Consider the following 18,525-nt stretch of genomic DNA (forward strand, 5'->3'; position numbering starts at 1 on the left):
TTACATAACATAAAAAAGGTAACGGAAGTTGAATTTCAATAAACTACATTATTTGAAAAATACAAGTTTGCAAGAAACGTGACATATTTTCATATGTAAAATGTTTCTAGTAATTGTGTTCATTTTCTGAAAATTTCAAAAGCCATTGCTTTTGGCTCTTCATATATTTTACAAAATTTTTTGGTGGCAGAGTTAGGAGAAAGTATTGGTGTAACAATCCATTGGAAGTATGTTTGTTACATAATGCAAGGAAGAGATGATGAGAAGTGTAGCAGAGTTGCAGTGGGTGGAAGTATTTTAGTACTTTGCTAATGTGAAAGAATATTTCTCATGTAGATATAAAAGTAGTTAAAATTACTTGAGAAAATATCATCTTTTCAGATCTGTTAACAAGAGACAAAATGGTAAACTCTTTTATTAGTTGCCCCATCCCTTTGATTTTCTACCTATCTCTTGTTTTCTTTTTATTATTTTGAAAGGGCATCACACTGTACGTATTTTCAACACTTTAATCCCTTGGGAGCACAAGGGCATGGGCTGTAACAACTTTTATCTGTGTAACTTCACCCCCCTTCTTATCTCTTCTCTGCAGTCCTAGTCCTTCTGACTCACTCAAATCTTTTGCCTACACCCACATTCTTTCTTCAGTTTGGGGGAAATGAAGGGGAGGGTGGATAAATAGGTCAAAATGCGATTTTATTAAATCCTAAAACATTATAAATATAGGGCATCTGATCCATAAAAGGAATAGAAAATATTAACAGATTAAGGTTTCTTTATTTGAATCTCCTACCTACCTTTTCCCTTTGGGTTATTAGACATAAAGAACACAGGAAATTTTAAAGAAAACAGCAAAAAGCTAAAAGGTGGATTAACAATTTTGATGTATTTATTGCATTACATTTGCTCTTAGTTGAATTTCAACGTCCTTAAAATAAAATGCCCTTATTTTGCTATGCGTATATAGTGTTTAACTGTCCCTGGATATTGTTTCTTTGAACTTATTCAGAGCTATATGATTATGTTTAGTGCTTTTTTGTCTTTTTAAATTCTTTTGGCTTAACAGACTATGCATTAGGATCTTCTAACCATTTTATCTGTGTTGATTTTACTTTCCCCCAAAGATAGTGTCCCAAGATCCTTGAATTTGAAGAAAAATTTAACTACACTTAGTGTCCCCAATTTCCAACACTTCACTAGTTTTTTTTTCTGCAGACTTTTTACATGTTTTTCAAGGTGTGCCTTAAATCCCACTTCCCTTATTTACATTTTCTCTAGTTTTCCCCTTCTCAATTGTGTACTACACAACCATGTATCTTTGATAGGTTGAATAATGTCCTCACCCCAAGATTTCCACATTTGCTATAGTTTGGCTTTGAAATGTCCCCCAAAAGCTCTTATGTTAAAGGTTTTTGTCTTCAGCTTGGTGCCTTGGGAGGTGGCAAAAACTTTCATTCAAGTGGAGCCTTGTGGGTCTCATGGCCGTGTGGGGCCAGTTCTTATACGCTGGGATTGGGTTGTTGCATAACAGTAAGATAGTAAATTTGTGTTGTTTTAATCCAGTTTGTGGTCATAAATGACCATAGAAAATGAACACGATCGTTACTGCCTTCACAGTGCTCTAGCTCTGTTCCACATAACTCAGCACTTTAATGTTTTGTTCGCTTACTATGAATAAGTGGTAAAGTATAAATTCCTGGTGAACAGGAACAAGGACTTTTACTTTTTTTTTAAAACCCTCCATAGTGCCTATTTCATTCTTAGGTATTCAGCTATTTGGAGTGAATTATACAATAACTTGTTATTATAGCTGAAAACCAGGAACCGATTTTTTTTTTTTTTTTTAACCTCTCAAATCGCAGGGAATGCACGCAGTCCCTACTCTTAAGGTTCTTCCTTAGTGCACACACCACGCAGAGAGGCCGCCCTCAAGGAGAAGTTCGTTCTTCTTTCTACCAAACCTCAGTGAACAAAGCCCAACTGTTCCTCCGCTTCTAACAAGGGTCACGCTCTTCCGGTCTTCGTAATCCACCTAGAAACAACCCAAACCGGCCGCGGCCTCCCCTAAGTCCCCCACCTACAGCACGTCATAGCCCTAAGCCGCGCCTCCAGCACTACGTTGAGGGCCAGAGTACTACGTCACCACCGTCGTAGGGGCCGGGGCTTCTGACCCGCGGTCACGTGTCCGAAGCCACTGTCTTCCGCCTCCGTCATTTCCGTGTGCGACTGCCGCTTCTGTCCGACCGGAAGCTAGACGGGCTGGATTCGTACTTGTATCTGATCGTCCACCCCACTGCCCCTTCCCTTTGCCCAGCGGGAGGGACATGAGTGTCCCTGGGCCACCGCCCCCGGACGGGGTCCTGGCCGGGCCCCCTGACGTCTTGGAGGCCAGTGAGCCCACGCCGGGTACGTGGTGTGGGCTGGACCAGCTGCCCCTGCGAGTCCGAGGAGTCGGGACCCGAGTGGGTGGGACGCCGGAGCCGCTCGGAGGGAATCAACAGCTATCTGCAGTTGCGGCCGCGGGGACTCTGGTCCTGCTGCCTAGCGGAATGGGCGGGAACCAAAGTCTGGAGGGGAAGCTGTGTGTTGGGGTGCAGCTGCTGGCGTTTGATGGCGAAATCATTCTAAGTTTGTGTTGACTCTGGCACGTTGTTGGTTATTCGTCCGAAGGCTAGGGGTTAGGAATGAATTTGTCACAAAAGGTGTTCGATCGATTTATAATTCAGAGAGTTATTAACTATTGGCCACTTACGAATACTCCGCCTTGCTTGGTGACGTTATTCATCTCCATTCCTCCAGCAGCCTTTTTAACCCGAATTCTAGGGGAGATTTAAGCATAAATACCCAAAAGCATCCTTTGAGTTGAATGAACTTGCTGTGCACCAGACTGGTGCTGTTTATGTGTCTTCATCCTTGGGATAATTGAGAAATAGTCACTCAAAGCGTTTGTGTTCTTAATTCATGTAAGGGACCCTAGAAGAGAAAGGTTGTAGGGATTTGGATCTACCTTTAAAAAATAACTCCTTGTTCCAGAAATGAGGAGATTGCCCCAAAGTAGTGCTCTTGGCACTTTACTGGTCATACTTTTACTCAGTGATCTTCTAGTCTTCACACCTTAATAAGTCACTTCTGTAAACATGACTTTTTTTTTGTGGTATATGTTTACAACTTGGGCCCATCTCCTAACTCACTTGCTTCTCTGATGGATACTTTGACATGGTTGTTTTGCACTAATCTCACATATAACATGCATAGATATTGTGCATGTTACATGTCTGATCCTGTTAATGGTGCCGGGTGACTATCACTTGAAACTTTGAATTTGCTCTCAACTCTTTGCAATCTTGTTTCCCCCCTCTTTAATGTTGGGGGTTCTATTATAAAATTTCCATCTCTTCTGTATTTTCATCCTTTACTTAGCAGTTGTAAGTTTACTCAGAGTTGTAAGCACTCTCAATACTATTTCAATCTGTCTCTCCCAGTACTGTTCCATCACTGTTCCAAGATAAAGCTCCAATCATGTCATTCCCTTGCTTAGAATCTTTAAATGGCTCTTCACTACTTATTAAACAGAATGACTTATTAATCATGTCATTCCCTTGCCTAGAATCTTTAAATGGCTATTCACTACTTATTAACTTGGTACTTAAGGACCCTCACAGGCTGGTCACATTGTATTACAGCTTACTATGCTGTGTATGCCTCATGCTCTTGACACCTCACACCCTCTTCCCTTTCCAGAGCAATCCTATATTCCCACCTTTCCTTTATCCATATTGCATTCCTTCTACCTTTCATAGAATTCTACCCATTTGGAAATAGTTCACCAGAAGATTGATTGTTGGTGGGAGTGTAAATTGATGCCATCTCCTAGGAGGGGGTTTACATTCTTTCAAAAGTGCATAAACCTTTTAATTGTCTGCTTCTAAGAATTTATCCTATAAAAACTATGACACAGATATGCAGAGATTTAGCTAGGACGCTTACTATAGCATTGTTTTAAACAACAAAAGGTAAAACTAACCTAAATAATCCATCCCTGAGGAACTGGTTAAACAAATTTTGGTAGAATTCTATTCTGTTAAGAATGAGTAAAATGTATGAATTGCCAAGATCATTGTTATGTCATGTGTAGCTAATAAAAAAAAGAATAAAAAAAGAATGAGTAGATCAGTATATGTTGCTATAGAAAGACATATATAAGACATATATTTTAAGAGAAAAGTAGAACAGTTTGAGTTGTATTTCATTCATGATAGACTAATATGCATGCTCTGTAAGAAACTTTGGAGTGACATCCATTCCTTAAGCTTCAGATCAATTGCCCATATTTCCTTCTGTCATGGCACTTGTCATACTCTATGACTTCCCTGTATTATGCCCTTTCAGGAAAGTGGATTTATCTTATTTATTGTTGAAATTTCAGAAAGTAGTAGAAGGCATAGATATTCAGTAAATATTTCTTGCATAAATAGGTAAGGACACTTTCTTTAATTTCTCACAATAAAGTATCTGGAACTTAGTGGCTCAATATGTATAAAAACATGAATAACAGATTTGTCCATAAATAACCAGAAGATTGGGGTAGAAGAAGTAGTCCTATGAGTTAACATGTATAAATTGCAAGGGAAGTGAATTAGTTCTTATGCCTTAAATTTGAAATATCCTTATTTGAATGTTTTTATCTGTTCATTTGTAATATTGATGTTTTCTGTATTAAAGTTACTGTTTGTTCTGTTATTATAATCAAACTAAGCAATGCAACTATTTGCCAGATACAATTGATTAATTTTTGCATCCAAAGGTACATAATATGCCTAGTGCTCCTCTTTTCTCACTAGATATATAGATATAGATAAATGTGTTGTGTTTCAGCTTCTATTTAGTTCTTTCTGTTGTTGTCTTGTATTGAGAATTCTAAAGTTTGTTCATGTGTTTCTCAGAATTAAAGTAAAAACCATACAAATTTATTTTGATTTTCTTTTTTCTATTTATTTATTTATTTTGCATTACAATTCTTAATACACCATTATACAATAATTTGTCATATCTCTGATTATATATAAGGTATGTTGACACCAAATTATTTTGATTTTCTAAAAGCTTATTTTGACTATGACAGCATATTGTTTTCCTTTATCTTGCCAAAATTCAAATCTGATAAAAACTGTACTTAGAGATATGTGATAAGCAATGTGTTACAATATATGTATTCTAGAGATATTATGATTGTAAACTATGATTGAAGAAAGATGTTTCAGTGTTTAATATTAATTTATCAATGCTTTTAGGGTATAATTTGAATAAAGTGATCCTTTCACTTTTTCTTCTCATTTTAAACCATGATTCTAAAAGGAAAGAAGAACACCTGTGTTAAGGAGAGTGGGTATGTGCTCTCAGCTCCACAGCAGTCCTCCTTCCCTCCTTACCTGTGACTCCTCAACCTTTTTTAGTACTGTGACAATTTAAAAGTTTCCTAAATTTGAATTTTGTTTGGGCACAGGTTTAAGTGACACTTCTCCAGATGAAGGGTTAATAGAGGACTTGACTGTAGAAGACAAAGCAGTGGAGCAACTGGCAGAAGGATTGCTTTCTCACTACTTGCCAGATCTACAGAGATCAAAACAAGCCCTCCAGGAACTCACGTAAGCAAACAAGCAACCAGATATGCACCCATTTCCTTTCTGGTGTAGGCATAATTTATATTTGCATATAGTATTAAGGTATAATATTTTGTAATATTTAATAATAATTTAGTATTTCTATATCTTTCATGAGTACATAGTAATCTGAATATGAAAAGTAAAATGAATACTCTAAAATGTTTAATTTCCTCTAAGAAGTACCCCCAAAATTTTATCTCATTTCTGTGATTAGTTTAGGTGTTTTATCATTATTTTATGAACGTACTACCTACTGGAGAGTGTCGCAGGGTGGGTATCCACCTATTACTGAGTAGAGGTGAAAAATTGCATCCACAAAAGTTATACTTTTTTTTTTTTTTTTTGTCATTTTGATATTTTCAGTTGCTGGTTTGAATATTTTCCAGAGATCCTTAAACATCTTTTTTTGAGATGACCTGTTTCGTTCCTAGTAAATTATAAATAAAGGATTGTATTATGTGTTAAAAATAGATCAGGATAATGTAGAATAGAACCCACAGAGTGCAATCCTCTACAAAAATATACACTCTGTAGTTACTCTCACCCAGAAATGACAAACTTAATTAGCTTTTGCCTCATTCTGCGTCAGAATCTTTCTGGATTGCCCTGGTTGGCTTGTCTGTCATTTCTTTCTGTGGTAGTGAACTTTAATTTTGCTATGAACTGCTTATGCTGTACGGCCTACCCTTTTAAAAATTATTTCAGAATACTTTATTATGGCAAATGAAGAGGAATAATCAACTCTGCCCGTTTTCTCATTTTTAATAAATAATGTTGATTCTTTACTTTATGATGCTAAATGGATATAAAAGTAGTGTTCTGTGACATGTAGCACACTGCTGTAGTTAGGAAGTTGGCAACATTCTCAGTTTTCTGCTAGTCTCAAGGGAGAATTTTTATCCCTTATGCATGGAATGCTAGTATTTTGATGCCAATCAAGCCTTATTACAAAAAGTCATAAATTGGATAAATTATGATGGACTGAAGGGAAGGTTAAGACAAAATATATCTGCAAACAAAATATATCTAGGTAACATTTTACTTAAAGAAAGTTGGGAATCAAGGTTTAATTGCAGAGTTTAACATTGACTAAAGTGAAATGTTTTGAATAACCCCAGTTATCTTCATAGACACCCAGAAGATGATGATGATGATGATGATAAAATCAGCTACTCTGTTACTACTGTATATGTTCTATATGCCCAGCTCTTTATTTACCATGTCTTAGTTAATTCTCACATTAACTTTATGAAATATTTAATATTATTCCCATTTAGGATTCAGGAATCTGAGTCTCAGAAAAGTTAAATAGCTTGGAAGAGTTTACACAAATAGTGGTAGAGTTAACTATGGAATATGATGAGTTAGTATTTGTTAAACTTGTTGAGTGTTACAGAATGGTAAGCAAATTTAAGAGAAATGTTTTCTAGTAGTTGCTGCTTTTTCCTACATCTTCATAAGTAGTGAAATTTGTTCTAGGTACAAATGTAGTACTAGTCCTGGCTCTGCCATCAAATCTTTGCTACGCCACATCACCATAGAAACCAAGGCCTAGAAAGGTGAGGGAGAAAGTAGTGGTTGATAAAAATTGTTTATTTTGTAGCTAACAATGGGTAATTGCATCATAGTGCAATTTTGAATGGCCTTTGGGGAGCTTCATTTGAGATAATCCATGCTTGGACCTTCAATAGAGATAGCTTTTCTCTCAAAGAATCCTTCCTTAGACACTGCATCAGGCATCACAGTCATTTCCAACATATTTACCACGAATTGTACAAAGCTTCAAAGGAATTGAGGTTCAGTCATCTTTTCTGCTCTATTGTATTTCAGGTAAACTACTTCTTCCTCTTTTTTTTTTAAAAATTCTTTTACTGGTGCATTATAGTTATATATAATAATTGGGTTAATTTTGATATAATTATACATACATGGAGTTTAATTTATTCCATTTGAGTCTCTGGTGCCTTCCACCTTTCCCTTCTCGTCTTCTTCCCTCTCCTTCCCTCTCCTTTACGGTGGGGCCTCCTCCTTGAGTGCCTAGATTTATGGATCAAGAAGGCACTCTACTTAAGGTATTATCATAAAGAATGCAGATCAGGATTAACCAAAGGAAGATGCAATGGCCAGGTCTGGGTAGGATCCAAACACAGAGCTTCTTTCTGTGCTTTTTTCTAGTGAAATTAGGGCATGTCAGAACTTCCTCCCCACCACCACCCAAGGCACATCTATGTTCACTAACCAGGAATCTCTACTGAGCCTTAAGTGTTACAAGGTTTTATTGTGGTTTTATTATGTAGGCATAATGGATTGAATCATTGACAGCCTAATCAAACTCAATCTCTAGTTTCCTTCCTTCCTTCTCTGGGCTGATATCACATGGCTCAAAGCTCCAACCTTCTATCTAATCACATTGTTGGTATTTCTAGCACATCCAGCCCACATCTTGAAGCTCTAAGAGGTCTGCTATAGAACTACCTCATTGGCATAAGAGGTATGAGTCAAGAAGCTCATGGATAACAAAGACATTCTTATCACTTGGGAATTTCAAAGATTTTCAAAACTATGCTTGGAACTTGGTACAAAGGTCAGACAAATTCTTTTTATACAACAGGTGTCTATTCAGATCTTTGTTAGTGAAAATTTTTTCTTATTGTTGAGTTTTAGGAGTTTTTTGTTTATTTTTGATACTAGTCCTTTATATTTCAGATGTTTTCTTCAAGTCCATGGTTTGTCTTTTCATTCTCTTAATAGTTTCTTTGGCAGAGTAGAGGTTTTTAATTTGAATAAAGTCTGACATCAGTTTTTCTTTCATGGATCATGCTTTGGTATCGTAATTTAAAAACTTATCAACAAAACAAGGTCACCTAAACCTACATTTTCTTCTAGAATTTTAAGTTTGCATTTTATATTTAGATCTATGATCCATTTTGAGTTAATTTTTGTGAGTGGTTTTAAATCTGTGACCAGATTTGTTTCTTTACATATGGACAGTCAATTGATTTAGCACCATTTGTTGAAATGACTGTTCTTTCCCCATTGTATTGAAACTGTTTCTTTGTCAAAGAGCAGTTGATTATATTTATTTGGGTCAATATAAGGACTTCTTAGTTTGATCCATTGGTCAATGTGTCTTTTAGTTTGCTAACACTATGCTGTCTTGATTTCTGTAGCTTTATAGTGAATCTTGAGATTGAATAGTATAAGTCTCCTGACTTTTTTTCCCCCCAGTATTGTGTTGACTATTTTAGGTCTTTGCCTTTCCATGTGAAATGTAGAATTAGTTTATTGACAGCTACTAAATAACTTTGATTGGGTTTGTATTAACTTTCTAGATTAAGTTGGGAAGAATTGACATCTTAAAAATGAGATGGACATCATTACCCTAAGTACATGTATGAAGATATGAATGGTGTGAATATACTTTGTATTCAACCAGAGAATGAAACATTGTGCTCTATATATGTAATATAAATTATAATGCATTCTGCTGTCATATGTAATAAATTAGAATAAAAAATATTGTCATTTAGTCCATGTACTTGGAATATTTCTCCATTATTTGAATCTTTGATTTTTTTCAAAAGAGTTTTATACTTTTTTCATTCTGTGTGTGTATATATATGTGTGTGTGTGTGTGTATGTGTGTGTGTGTGTGTGTGTGTGTGTGTGTGTATTTATATTTTAAGATTCATACCTAAGTATTTCATTGGAGAGAGGGAATATTTTACAAGTGGTATTGTTTTTTAAATTTCAGTTTCATTGCTGGTATCTAGGTAAGCAGCTGACTATATAGTAGCCTCATGTCCTGAAATCTTACTTTAATTGTTTGGTAGAAATCACCAATGAATCTCTCTGGCCCTAGTACTTTTATTTCATTTTATCTTATTGGAATCAATATTAATTCACCTTTTCTAACAAATATAGGCCTACTTAGATTTTCTGTTTCTTTTGGTGTGAGTTTTGGTAGTTTGTGTCAAGGACTTAGTCTACTCCATCCAAATTATTAAATTTGTGGGTATAGAATTCTTGGAAGTATTCCTTCATTTTCCTTTTAATGTCATGGGAGTATTAGTGACCCTTCTGTGAATGATACCATTAATTTGTGTCTTTTTTTCCTGTTTGATCTGGCTAGAGGTTCATCAATTTATCATACGGAAGTTTTTGGTTATATTGATATTTCTTTAATGTTTTCAGTTGTAACATCCTGTTTTTGCTATTCTACTTATCTAATATTGTTGACTTACTGAGTTTTCCTGTCCTGTGTTCTGTATTTCACCATCTGTGACCTCTAGCCTATTCTCTTTTTCATCACTACTCTATTTAGCACAGTTTTTCAGACAAATCATATCATATTTCTTTTTAAAATATCACTTAATGTCACTTATTCCTGTGACTCTTCCATTGATCCACTTGGAGAGAAATATTAGAGAAGTTTGCTTCTCTTCCTCAATAGGATTTGAATCAAAATTTTAATGAGGAACCTTAGAAATCATCTGTTCTGACCTCTCTTTAGAAATGAGATGATATATATCCAGAGAAATAAGCTGAATCCCCAAAGCCCACAAGTAGCTATTGGTAGGGATAAGGTTGCAATCCTAGTTCTGTGCTTTTTTTTTCCAGCTTGCTACTTATTTATCTTTTGAACTTATTCCTTGGTACTGCATCCTTCCCAACTCTAATCAGAAAAGTTAGTGCCCCTCATTTCCTTTATGGGAATGTTGCTGTTTTAAAGTATGTAAGATATTGAGTTTCTTGGGGAAAATATTATAAAAAGCTTATTTTTTTCAGGACAATAAAAAGAATTGAAAATACTTTTAAATGATTTGATTATTTTAGTTATTAGAGTCTGCAATTGAAGCAAGAATATAGACACATTAGTTATCAGTGTGCCTTTATAATATTATGTTGAAACAGATGATGCTAAACCAAATAAGCCTCGGGGGAAATACATTTCTACTTAATTCTAAACTTTAGCATTAACCAAAATGAATATTATTTCCTCTGAAGAACTACCACTTAAAATATGTAAAGTTTATTTTGGCTATGTGCTTTTGTTTCAGACAGAACCAAGTTGTGTTATTAGATACATTGGAACAAGAGATTTCAAAATTTAAAGAATGTCATTCTATGCTGGATATTAATGCTTTGGTGAGTATGATTTTTGTTGATATAACTCAACTATACATTGTTTTAGAAATAGCTAGGTCTGTGTGGTGGTGCATATCTGTGCACAACTGAAATTCCAGTGGCTTGGGAGGCTGAGGCAGAGGATTACAAGTTCAAAGGCAGCCTCATCAACTTAGTGAGGCTTTAAACCACTTAGTGAGACCCTGTCTCTAAAAACAAGCTTAAGTTTATTCTCTCAGGTATGTACTTAGAATGTACTTATATATATTTAGGATTTTAACTTATGCATTTTTAAAGTTTATAATTTGGGCTTTGTGGCTTTTGGTTAAAGCACCTGTCTAGAGTTTAGCATTTGTCTTTTTTTAAAAAAAATTTTATTTATTCTTTTTAGTTTATATGATAGTAGAATGTATTTTGATATACCATATTATACATGGAATATAACTTCCCATTTTTATGATTGTACATAATGTGGAGTTATATTGGTCATATATTCATATATGAACATAGGAAAGTTATGTCTGATTCACTCTACTGTCTTTCCCATTCCCATCCCCTTTCCTTGCCCCCGTTCTGCCCTGTGCAATCTGGTGAACACCATCCTCCCCCCAGCCTATTATAGTCAGCATCCACACACCAGAGAGAACATTCAGCCTTTGTTTTTTTGGGATTGGCTTCTTTTACTCAGCATTATAATCTCCAGTTGCATCCATTTACCTACAAATGCCATAATTTCATTTTTCTTTATGGCTGAGTAATATTCCATTGTGTATATATACCACATTTTCTTTATCATTCCTCTGTTGAAGGGCACCTAGTTTGGTTCCATAGCTTAGCTATTGTGAATGGAGTTGCTATAAACATTGATGTGGCTGGGTCACTGTAGGATGCTGATTTTAAGTCCTTTGGGTATATACCAAGGAGTGGAATAACTGGGTCAAATGGTGGTTCCATTCCAAGTTTTTTGAGGAATTTCCATATTGCTTTCCAGAGTGATTGTATCAATTTGCACTTCCACCAAATAAGTGTACTTTTCCCCCCACATCCTTGCCAACATTTATTGTTGCTTGAATTCTTGATAATTGCCATTCTAACTGGAGTGAGATGAAATATCAGTGTAGTTTTAATTTGCATTTCTGTAATTGCTAGTGATGTTGAACATTTTTTCATATATTTGTTGACTGATTGTATTTCTTCTTCTGTGAAGTATCTGTTCAGTTCCTTAGCCCATTTTTTGATTGGGTCATTTAGTTTTTTTGGGTTAAGTTTTTTATTTTTTAATATATATATATATATATATATATATATATATATATATATATATATATACTTTTTTTTCTGCAATCTGTATACGGGGTAAAAATGGGAGTTCATAACCCACTTGAATCAAATGTATGAAATATGATATGTCAAGAGCTTTGTAATGTTTTGAACAACCAATAAAAAAAAATCATATATAAACTCAAAAAAAATAAATAAAAAGGATAACTGACAAAAAATATATATATATATATATACACTTTTTTAGTTGTAGATGGACACAATATCTTTATTTATTTATTTTATGTGGTGCTGAGGATCAAACCCAGTGCCTAATGCATGTGAGGCAAGTGCTGTATCACTGAGCTACAAACCCAGCCTTTAGTGTTAAGTTTTTTAGTTCATTATATATCCTGGAGGTTAATGCTCTGAGGTGCACGTGGCAAAGATTTTCTCCCATTCTGTAGGCTCTCTGTTCATGTTCTTGATTGTTTCCTTTGCTATGAAGAAACTTTTTAATTTGATACCATCCCATTTATTGATTCTTAATTTTACTTCTTGGACTTTAGGAGTTTTAATGAGGAATTTGGTTCCTAAGCCAGCATGTTGGAGAGTTGGACCTACTTTTTCTTCTATCAGGCACAGGGTCTCTAGCCTAATGCCTGGGTCTTGGATCCACTTTGAGTTGAATTTTGTGTAGGTTGAAGGATAGGGTTCTAAATTCATTTTGTTACATATGGATTTCAGTTTTCCCAGCACCATTTGTTGAAGAGGTTATCTTTTCCAGTGTATGTTTTTGGTGCCTTTGTCTAGTTTGTTTTTTATGTGGGTTTGTTTTTGTGTCTTCTATTCTGTACCATTGGTCTATGTATCTGTTTTGGTGCCAATACCATGCCATTTTTGTTACTATGGTTCTGTAGTATAATTTAAGTTCTGGTAATTGTGATGCTTTCTGCTTCACTTTTCTTTCCAAGGATTGTTTTGGCTATTCTGAGTCTTATTTTTCCAAATTAATTTCATGATCGCATTTTCTATTTCTATGAAGAATGTCATCAGAACCTTAATAGGAATTGCATTAAATCTGTATAGCCTTTTGGTAGTATGGCCATTTTGACAATATTAATTATGCCTATCCAAGAACATGACAGATCTTTTCATCTTTTAATGTCTTCTTCAATTTCTTTCTTTAGATTCTGTAGTTTTCATTGTAGAAGCCTTTCACCTCTTTTGTTAGATTGATTGCCAAATAATTTTTTTGAGGCTATTGTGATTGGGTTAGTTTTCCTAATTTCATTTTCAGTTGATTCATCAGTGATGTATAAGAATGAATTTGTTTGTGGGTGTTAATTTTATATCCTGATAGTTTGCTGAATTCATTTATGGGTTCTAGAAGTTTTCCAGTGGAGTTCTTTTGGGTCTTTTAGATGTAGAATCACATTGGCAAATAGGAATAGTTTGAGATTTTCCTTTCCTGTTTGTATCCCTTTAATTCCTTTCTTCTGTCTGATTGCTCTGGCTAGTGTTTCCAGGACTGTGTTGAATAGGAATGGTAAAAAGAGGGCATTCCTCTTGTTCCAGTTTTTAAAGGGAATGCTTTCGATTTTTTCTCCATTTATAATGATGTTGGCCTTGTGTTTAGCATGTATATAGCTTTTACAATGTTGAGGTATGTTCCTACTCTCTCTAGTTTTTCTAGTGTTTTGAACGTGAATGAATACTATATTTTGTCAAATGCTTTTTCTGCATCTGTTGAGATAATCACGTGATTCTTGTATTTATTGATGTGATGAATTACATTTATTGATTTCCATATGTTGAACCAATCTTGCATCCCTGGGATGAACCCCATTTGATCATGGTGCACCATCTTTTTAATATGTTTTTGTATGCAATTTGCCAGGATTTTATTAAGAATTTTTGCATATGTGTTCATCAGGAATATTGATGTGAAGTTTCTTTTTATTGAGGTGTTTTTAGAATTTGTCCCTTTTAAAAATATTTTTAGGTCGTAATGTACACAGTATCTTTATGTATTTTTTATATGGTGCTGAGGATCGAACTCAGTGCCTCATATGTTCGAGGCAAGGTCTTTCCCACTGAGCTACAACCCCAACCCAAGAATTTGTCTTTTTAACAGGAAACTTTGCTGGAATTTCCATTTCTTAATATCTTTTGTAATATTGAACTTGTAAAATTGAACTTATTTCTAAGTCTTAGTTATGTTTTCTCATTGTCTCAATCTGCATGACAGTTTATTCAAAGCTAACTGAGCAGTTGATGAGGGGATGAAGAAAAGACAGTGAAATACACAAACAGAAAAAAAAACATGGCCTGGTGGTTCAGCCAACCTCAGATGGAGGAAGACTGACCTTGCTTGGCATGTTTATTATGTAGGTTTAAACATTAAAAGGATTTATTGTGAGAAAGTTTCTTCAAGATAAACAGAACTAAAGTTGAAGGTATAAACAGCTCAATTAAAACTTGCCAGCCTGCACCCATAATTCTCTACCCCCTGGGCAGCTGGCATTTGAACCCAGGGTTAAGAACAATGAATTCTGTGACTGGTACAAAATCATCCTTTGAATAGGGCATCACCATAGCAACTGGGCAATCTCAAATCAATACCCTGGAGCCGAGAGTTCTCCAGGGAGGGATCGCCTCTGTCACAGGATAGTTCAAAACCTATGACTTAGTGACAGACAGCCCATAATTGATGACTTAGAAACTAAAGAGTAAGGAACTTTTTAAAAAATGAAATGCAATTACTTCAATTTTTTTTTGTAGTTGTAGATGGACAGTATGCCTTTATTTTATTTTATTTTTATTTTTATATGGTGCTGAGGATCAAACCCAGTGCCTCCCACATGTGAGACAAGTGATCTGCCATTGAGCTATAGCCCCGGTCCAAAGTAAAGAACTTTTAGGGTTTTTCCCATTAAGGAAAATACAGTCTCTATCAATTACCTGGTTTCTTAAATTAGCATTTTGTTTAATTATATGGCATATGTGTAATACTATAATAAATTAATACCATGGCTAAAATGAATACTTCAAGAATGATTTATTAGATCTTTCAAATAAATGAATAATTGAATTTCATCAGCAACTCTGTAGTTTTTTTCTGTTGGGAGGGGAGTACCAGGAATTGAACTCAGGGGCACTCAGCCACTGAGCTACATCCCCAGCCCTATTTTGTATTTTATTTAGAGACAGGGTCTCACTGAGTTGCTTAGTGTCTTGCTTTTGCTGAGACTGGCTTTGAACTTTTGGTACTCCTGCTTCAGACTCCCCAGTCACTGGGATAACAGGTGTGTGCCACCAAGCCCATTAACTCTGTTGTTTTTTGAAGAGAACTGATATTCTTTATTTTAAGTAAAGGTAAGTAGCCAAAACAAGAAACTTGTTGTTCCCTTTTTTTTTTTCCCCTTCAACATCAGAAATAGCTTGGTTTGCATGTTTTATATATCTGGTAGAGATCCATACGTACCTCAAAAAGCAGACTTTTTATTGGGAAGATGAAGTTCACTGATGTTTTCCTTACAGAACAATCCAAACCAAAGTCCATATTCTCTACAATGGAACAGAGAGAGGCTTGTTTGTATTAAATAGTCTTCTGTTCAGTAGTTTGTGACATCTTGTGAAGGGGGTAAGCCAGGTTACACTGACCAACTTTTGTATTCCTCGCTGAGTTCATGTTGCATTTGAATGGGTATTTATTGCACCAGTGAACTAAGAGGATGCAGTACCATTGCCTCAGTCTGAAGGGATAGAAACTGAGTTTTCTTCTTTTTTCCTCTCTCATCCAAGATTAGTTTTAATTGTCATCTAGGAATTGAAAAGTGGAAGGAATTGAGGGGGGGGCGTGGTCTGGAAGCTCTAGATCTTGTCAGATTGTGATTTTTATTTGCAGATTTATCTATGGATACTTCTCTCCTTTTTTCTGATTCTGTTGCATTATCTGAGAATAAAGTGTTCTTCTCTCCCACCTATGTAGACCTGCATCATCCTTCCACATTCTCCTGTCATAAGACTTGGTTTAGGCTTTGCAGACTGGCTGAGATGGAAAGCATGTGTTTATAATTCGTGGGGAAACACAGTATCCTTGCAGAGGCTCTTTTGCTTGGTCTGACCTCAAAAGCCCAAGGAACATGATCAAACTTGTCCATAGTTCTCCCAGTGATCTCTGGTAATAGTTTGGGTTTTCCTGATGAGCAGTGCATCAATTAAGCTGTCCTATGTACCATAGCTTGCTCTCTCTTTTATAGTGTTTTACATTTCTAAAAGAATCATTTCATGCTTTTAAAGCAAAATGCTAGCTCTACCCACTTAAATATAAAGGTCTGTTTTATGATTTGTTTTTGTCAATCTGAACTTAATCAAGTATTTTTCAAATCCTGCTAATGTTTTAAATAAAATTTATTTTTTGGAACTTGAAATATGGACATAATTAAGTCTCTAAAAAAATTGACCTCTTTAAGAAGAATGAACTATAATTTAGGCATTGATCTATTGATCCGTTTTGATATTTCACTCATATTTTAACTTTTCATTTACTTTTCCATGTTAAGTTCACTGAAGCTAAACACTATCATGCCAAGTTGGTGAACATAAGGAAGGAGATGCTAATGCTCCATGAAAAGACATCAAAATTAAAGGTAAGTTGAAAAATACAAGTTTAAAGTTTATTTTTCTTCAGTATTCATGTGTTGTCTTTTTATTCTTGCATGTATAATAATATAGATAAGTCATAGTACATTGTTTTCTTTTAAAACTTGTCATTTTTAAAATCTCTCTCTGAGCTTCTTTTCTAATAACTTGGCAGACCGGCTCATATTCTCTAGATATGCAGCTATAATTATCATTTAATAAGAATTTGTAGTAAAATTTTTTTTTTAAATTAAGGAGACCTTGAATTACCTAGAATAAATCTTAAAATTAAATTTGAAATGTATTAGTATGTATTGATTACCTCAAAGTATCATTACTTTTGAATTAGATCATAATCTATAACCCTTTTCTTTGACACAGAAAAGGGCACTTAAACTGCAGCAGAAGAGGCAGAAAGAAGAGTTGGAAAGGGAGCAGCAACGAGAAAAAGAATTTGAAAGAGAAAAGCAGTTAACAGCCAAACCAGCTAAAAGGGCATGAAAAATTGTGTTTTTGTGTGTTTTCTTCATGTATTCTATACTCTTTGGATTTAAGATGACCCAAGTATGGAGTGGAGGTTCATATAGTGCCTTATACCTTTGTGTTATGTTTTGAAATAATCATCCCAGGTTTGCTGTGTCTCCATATCTTGTTTAAGCCATTTAAGAAGCCTTTCTTTCTTAGTAATAGACATAATGTCACTTGGTTTTGATATTTATATGTAACTTTCAACTTTTGTTTCGCTAATTTTATAATTCATCAGTTTGGCCTTCTGTCATTTGTAAACTGAAAAATGCTTTGATTATTATGGGAGTCTAGACTCTTAAGTAGTTCAAAATTATATGAATTTTTAAGCTTCTTGATTGTAGATTTAAAAGTTTAGTTTCTTATTTTATGAGATAATATGCCTTTCTGGCCTTGAAACACTGATTTTGATTATTGCCTTTTCATTGCTTAGTTAAGAAAAATTTCCAGTTCTTTAATCACACATGCCCCTGGAAAAGATAATATAAGCCTTTGTGAAGAACATAGTGGAAAAGTATATGCAAAGGAAATAATAGCACCTTAGGCATAGGCTAGGTGAGCAAGATGCCAGATAGATTCTTCTATAACCATATAGTCTCGTTTATTTTTGTTGTTGCTTTATGTATCTTTGGGGTTCAAAATAGATTACATCATTCCTAAAGTTTGGCAGGGATGATGGAGATATCATACACTCAAATGCCCCTATGGATTTATACTTAGTCATTAGATAGTGAGATACAGTTTCTGTGCTTTTAAATCTCAAAGTAGAATGAAAAGTACAACTACCTACTTTATAGATAATGTTAGGATTGGTGGAAAATTAGTAAATACCTTCACAAAAGCGGCAACATGAAACATTTAGTGTTTTCTAGAATTATTTTCTGATGTTATATGTGGGAACTTATTATGTGAGGGAAATATTATGAAGTTTCATTGCTTGAAATTGATAGTGTATTATACTTTTGTTTTAGTATTATTTAACATGTAACTTGTCTCCAATCAGAGAATGCATATCTTTTATAATCCACATTACATTTTTGGTAAGCTGGAACCACTACCTCTGATCACATATCAGGCTAATGATATAGAAAGCAGTAGATTTAAGTTGGATGTTAAGAACTGGTCTGTTTGGAGGTTTAAGTAATTTGTTTGAAAGAGCCTTCTTTGATGAATGAATTATAGTCTCACAATTCACTTGACTTTAACCTAAGAATATAAATATATTTGAAAAAGGCTAATTGTTGCCATCTATCACTTGCTATAACTGCCTAGGGCATCACTAGGGCTTGCAGGACAATGTCAC

The 18,525-nt window shown here is 34.8% G+C and overlaps 1 protein-coding gene across 1 annotated transcript; it reads left to right on the forward strand.

The window, feature by feature from the left end:
* Positions 1–2,242: 2,242 nt before the first annotated feature.
* Bloc1s6 (biogenesis of lysosomal organelles complex 1 subunit 6) lies at positions 2,243–17,541 on the forward strand. Its single transcript, XM_076850737.1, has 5 exons — positions 2,243–2,406; positions 5,504–5,645; positions 10,724–10,811; positions 16,619–16,705; positions 17,079–17,541. The coding sequence occupies exons 1-5, from the start codon at positions 2,325–2,327 to the stop codon at positions 17,196–17,198; spliced, it is 519 nt and encodes a 172-aa protein (XP_076706852.1). The 5' UTR covers positions 2,243–2,324; the 3' UTR covers positions 17,199–17,541.
* Positions 17,542–18,525: the final 984 nt, after the last annotated feature.

This window comes from Callospermophilus lateralis, chromosome 3, assembly GCF_048772815.1.
Source record: "Callospermophilus lateralis isolate mCalLat2 chromosome 3, mCalLat2.hap1, whole genome shotgun sequence".
NCBI lineage: Eukaryota > Metazoa > Chordata > Mammalia > Rodentia > Sciuridae > Callospermophilus > Callospermophilus lateralis.